This window comes from Thermobia domestica, chromosome 5 (assembly GCF_964235325.1).
Source record: "Thermobia domestica chromosome 5, izTheDome1.hap1.1, whole genome shotgun sequence".
Classification (NCBI taxonomy): Eukaryota; Metazoa; Arthropoda; class Insecta; order Zygentoma; family Lepismatidae; genus Thermobia; species Thermobia domestica.
Window position 1 is genome coordinate 94,695,134 of NC_137458.1, and position 6,000 is coordinate 94,701,133.

At 32.9% G+C, this 6,000-nt stretch overlaps 1 protein-coding gene across 2 annotated transcripts in view; it reads left to right on the forward strand.

Moving 5' to 3' along the window:
* Positions 1–5,023, forward strand: part of kin17 (kin17 DNA and RNA binding protein) — a 48,769-nt gene extending 43,746 nt beyond the window's left edge. For both annotated transcript variants that reach the window (XM_081758839.1, XM_081758840.1), the window contains one exon: positions 2,004–5,023. In XM_081758839.1, coding sequence (XP_081614965.1) covers positions 2,004–2,267 — 264 coding nt within the window. In that variant the 3' untranslated portion in view covers positions 2,268–5,023. The remainder of the gene's footprint in view (positions 1–2,003) is intronic.
* The last annotated feature ends 977 nt before the right edge of the window (positions 5,024–6,000 follow it).

Genomic DNA, 6,000 nt, shown 5'->3' on the forward strand with positions numbered 1-6,000 from the left:
CCCCGTTTTCTTGCCTTATTTGTTTCTAATATCGTGATTACGAGTTAACTTACTGTCGCATACAACACTAGAAATATAAATCTTATATTAATATTGTTTATATTAGTAAGTGTACCAGTATTCGTAGCAGTGTTATGAATAGCAATTAACCATTAGATACATTGATATTGGCAATGTTAATATGCAATTTGTAAGAAAACCTGATGTGCAATGACTAAACCGATTTTTGTTCTGAATTCGGTACACCCGAAATATGAAACGTGGCATACTATACTTCATGCAATGATCCAAAAGTTAAAATTCGCAGGCTAGTGTAATTCCCCAAACAATAAAATTTGATAATGAAAATTAATTGACACGACGATACTCAAAGTCGGGTCTGCCGTTTCATAGTTTCATATAGTACCACTACGCTACAATCCTTCATGTAAATGTGATAAATTAAAGTACTAGTTACGGATGTAATACGTTTGCTAAGCACATTTTATTTTAAAAGATCTCAAAACTTAACTAATATTCCTTCACGTCTTGATACAATTTAAAGAATTACAAAATAATTACTACATCTTTTCTTCTTCCTAAGCAGCAGATTCAACATTAAAAGCTCAGCCTCGACTTGCGGAACGTTTCGAGACATTTTCCTCATTCAGAAGAGTCTATTTGAGCTGTTTCTGAATTGAAGAAGGAAATGATGAGTGACTCAACTAATGATCGTCTCTTAATACCTTAATGCCTTCTCTTAATACCTTAATGCCTTGTCATGTCTCTCAGTGCCTTAGTATCTGTACTTATCTGTATTAGACTTACATGAAGGGGTTCCATCTAGCTAACAGTTTTTGTGCAATATCAAATAAGTAACCGGTGTATCAAGTGGTTACCAAATTGGCTTTCTACCAAGGCGACCCGGGTTCAGACCCCACAGGTCCAAAATTTTTAACGTACTTTAACTTCAATCCGTACTCTGTGTGATATGCAAGATCTACTCCTGTGAAGAAGGAAAGATGTTCGAATGACGAGAATGACGGTGAATGGGAGTAGGTCCATGAATAGAGAAAATTTATAAACTTTTTTTTAATGATTCCAGATTTAATATATTCAGTTAATTTCATCTATTTTCTAACCAACTTACGATCAGTGTTGTTGTTTTTTTTTTTTTTTTTTTTCCTCACATGTAGTGCATAGTGAAATAATACATTATATCCACAATGAATTGCAGTATCATTGATATATAACTCTCATTCGACAACATCCTCCAAACATTAGAGATTAATCTCAAAATGGAGAAATTCCTTCGTGCATCAAACCCAGCAAAATTATGTTTCATTGTTGCCCACGTTTACCAACTGTCTGTGATTACTTGAATTGTTTTGTGTGAGTTCTTTTGCATTTGTTCAGGCGTTGGTGATACCAGGAAAAAAGTACTGGACATGACCTAACTAACGGAGGAAGGGGAGGGGGGGTACTTTTGCTTTGACTATATGTACATTTATTCTTTTTCGGTGAGTGTCTCACTGTAAAAATTTCATTCATATGTGACGGAACTTTCATCATGTGACTAAAGTTACAGCGTCAAGTTTCAGGGAAGATGTTTAATTTCTTGCTTTGTGCACGAATTTTTATTAAGTAAGTATTCTGTGGTTTCATTCTAAAATACGTTGTAGGTTTTGTACGTTATTCATTTTTGTTGTTGATTAGAAAAACATGTATTAGTTATGTATTACCATGTGATATTTTTTGGTCTTGTTTTTCTGTCAACATGGGAAAGTGTCCATGGGTAATTATGTATCAAGGAAAATTTCAAAAAAATGTTCTGCAAAACCGAATAGATACTGACTATGTTTAAATTCATGTCAATCGGTTCAGTCATTCGACTGTGGTATGATCACAAACAAGGTTACGTCCAGTTTTGTTAATGTGAATAACGTGTCTTTCTATTGTATATTAGAGATTTACACTACTAGATGTTATTAGTAAATTATTATATCAGTTGGTTGTTGTTGCAGGCTTTAGCGACTTTCCGACGAGAAGAGCAGAAGGAAATGGCTGAAACGTGGAAAGACAACAGTCGAAGAGAACCTGTTGAAATGGATCCGGAGCATGCGGAGAAAGTAAAAGCAGCCATGGCAGGATTTACTCTGCCGGCGTCATCTATTCCATTGTGGGCGTCCGCTGTTCCAGAAGAAGAATGGAAAGCACAGTTGGTGGAGAGGATACGCAACAATAGGATAGACATCGTGAAAAAAGATATAGAAAGCGCGGATAGATGATTTATGTGAATCACAGACTTATTCACGGTTTTGTGTTATTTAATTTGCATAAAGTATAATAGCACATTTTGCTCTAATCAGATTTTGTGTGGAGTGACCACAACAAAAAGTGCATGAAAAGGGAAAATTGAATTTACTTTATATGTAATTTGTTTTTGTGTATCGTAGTTCTTGGTGCACTTTTCCACTTATTGTAAAGTTCCGTGTTGTAAAAGTAACAGAACAGTATATATTGAGCTTATTATACTCGCCAGTTTAATTTCTTTACACTTCTTATTTTTGTGATATATTCCGCTACGTATTAAAACTTGTGTGTAGATTCTTTACATAATATTGAAATGAAACTTGAATTTTGCACAGAGTCTGTTTGAGAGCGACCGGTTAAAGTTAAATCAACCAAAACTACCCATAACAAAATTTAATAATGCTTATATGCTCATCTAAAGAAAGGTGAGTAGTACTGAAAATGCTAAATAAATGAACTAAACTTTTGAAACATTGAGGCTTCTCACCGGAGCACAAAGAAAAAGAGAAGAATTTGTTTGTTGGCAGTTTTACATCTTTTTCCAGCTTTGAGGTTATATAAGATATGAATCTGCGATTTAACGTGAAATCAGATTACATGAATTTTTGTCGGGAATTGAATTCAGATTTTTCCCCAAAGGCAGAATCTGTAACTGCTTAGCTGCAAGCCAAAAACGATTTTTTTTTAAAAATGAGATAGTGAATATGTGTTAAGGTAACTGCAGTCTCTTCGCATACATGAGGGATTTCCATTAGACTAATTTGCAGGAGAAGACACTTGATTTGGTAGGCTCCTGTTGCTAAAACTTAATTTAATATATCCCTTTAGTTACGTAAGTAAATCGATTATAAAGGAAAGTACTCACTGTTCTTAGTCACAAACTAAGTTCCTCTCCGTGAAGTGTAAGATAAACTTTTGTTTTCCTGTGTAATAAAAAATCTGTCTGCAATATTTGATAAGTTTATCATAAAAGATTAAAAACTAAAGGCTTCTTCTTTACCTACCTTCTCTTTTAATGAATATTTGCCAGATATTACATTTCAGTATCTGCAAAATGCATCTGAGTATTGCTGATTCTAGCCTTGAACGATGTATCAAACACTTAATATTAATAATCTGCAGTACAGTTTCGACAGTATATCATTGCCTTCATCGAGGCTAGTGTTGCTGATGAATGCAAAGATATATTGCCGAAACTCTAACACAAATTATTAACTGTAATCAGATTTTGTCTTTATGTAAGTTACAAGACACATTGTTCTAATTGTTTACAATAATTCCTTTAATTCTCAGACACACGAGAAAAATATTTTATTTATTTCCTAGCGTTATGCTAATACTTTGAAACTATTATAATTGTGTATGTGTGTGTGTGTGTGTGTGAAGAACTGTGCGTGAACGAGAGCCTTAAGAATGCTTCAATGTAAACATGAATAAATAGCCTATGTATATAATTTATTAGCTCTTCTAGAATATTGTCTTCTGTTTCTTTGTGTATTATCTGTATTGTGTACATTTATGTACTATCCCAACTTTCTTACTCTCCTTATCAGAATGTTTCATTTCCTCTATGAGAAAATTCCAATCTGTTATTTTGTTGTTTGCTTTGTCTTTAGTAGTGTTATGTCCTTCTAGTTAACTATACTTCTTTTTAAATTTTGTTTTGAACTTAAGTATTGTATGTAAATTAGTGTTGTTGGGTTATCAACTAGGTGATGTGTACTTTGTCCCAAGAACAGCTATTTTTTCTCATTAGCATTACGATACCAGGAAAGCTTCAACAATTTTTGGGTGTTGTATGTTTTTTTTCGTAATTTAAATTTTTGAAAACTGCTTAAGAAATATTACTTATTCATTTAAAAAAATGTAAAGAATGGAAGGTCCTTCTTATAACGTAAAATTTTAAAACAGTGTATATCAGTTCTTTCTTCTTATTTATAATTATAGGGTTTTAAAATAATATTGAGAATTGTACGCTTTGAAAGATGAGAAACAATAAGAATGATAAGAAATATACGTAGCATGAAAACGAGGTCTGATGCTTACGTTAGTCTGGTTAAGGATGTTACATAAAAGTTAAAATATGTTACCGTGATATCCTGTAAAGAATTACTACTGAATATATACTGATGTTTGGCCCATCTTATATAGATTTTCTCAAAGTACCAGGAAAAGATTTTTTTTTTTTTTTTTTTTTTTAAACTGAGAATCTGAGATGAAATACGAAACAAATGAAAGGGCATAACAGCACATGATCATTCTTGACCAAAATTGAGTGGAATAATCTATTTCCTGTCGAGGATTAAATGACAAGTTACCAGTACCGGTAGAAGTAGCTAATCGTATACTGCCGTAACATACTCGTACTGTACAATCTGCTATAAAAGACCTTTCTTTTGTTTTATATTTTACTTTTTTTAATTTACAGTACTATGAAAACATCTCGAGAGAGTCGAAATATCAGTATATATAAAAGTAATTTCATAGAGGTTATGTTGGTAAGAAATTTTGATTTTTGTGGTGGTATTTAAGAAAAAGACAGTCAATGAGTTACATGAAATCGAAATTTCTTCAGATTAAACATTGTGCTTGTATAGAGAAGTTGCTGTATATTCTTTGTATCGAAATATATATGGAATGTGAATACAATGTGATATGAAAACAGTGGAGCGATTGGGATTTGATCTCAAATATGTAATGAGTAAAGTAAATACAGTTTTTAAAATTCGAATGCGTCTTCAAAATTATCTTTCCATACAAAAAGAAAATATTGTTTATTTATTTAAAGGGAAGAATTTCTATTAAATTATTGTATATGCTTCAATTCTACGAATCTCAAACTATATTTTGTTGCTATTAACATCTAAATATTTAATGGAACATGTGATGAGATATTAGTAACTTATGAGCTAGAAGGTACTCTCTGAGAAAGTAAGCTGTCTTTGAGCATCCACTCTAATAGAGCCAATTAAAACGAGTCCAGGTCGTAGTAGTGCTATTAGTTATGGCGTTTTCGCTTCATCTTCGAATTTCTGTACAAGTGAGGTCAAAATGGTTTAATTGCGTGTATCACCACTGTAGCATTACCACACAATGTAAGAATATCACAAGCTGGGAATGCTTAAGTATGATAAATGGACATATCGATTATCGATTTCTTATATACGCATAGATTTACTGTAGCTGCACTTAATTTCGGGAGGTTGTGATAGATCTGCATTGGTCGCATGTTTTCATGACCTTCTTATTGGGCAAAGTGAAATTAATAAACTTCCAAAATTAAGTGACGTAAATTACGTGTCATGCCTAAGTTTTGAATGCTAAGTTTATCCTCAGAATCGTGATATTACAATACTTTCCTTTACCGTACACAATGTCAAAAGGTGCAAGCTATACGCTCCCGTACCATGTGGTACTGCAACTGATTTACTCGAAGTTTGTTTTCACGATGAATATTTCTTAAATATTTCCTATACCCGTTTCTGTAGAAAGATGGAATTCCAACAAATGAAGATACATGTGTGCGTGCGCTGTTTCGTACATACGAAAATCTGATAAGAAGATTAGATCGCTTATCAGATTCCTGTATTTGAATAGTAGCACACCCAATCAGATTTTGTCTATGATGGTGCATGGAGTGGGTGCCCAACCTAGGAATGATAAATATTGGTATCGGTAATTGAAATGTGCAGACATAGCTGGAAACAT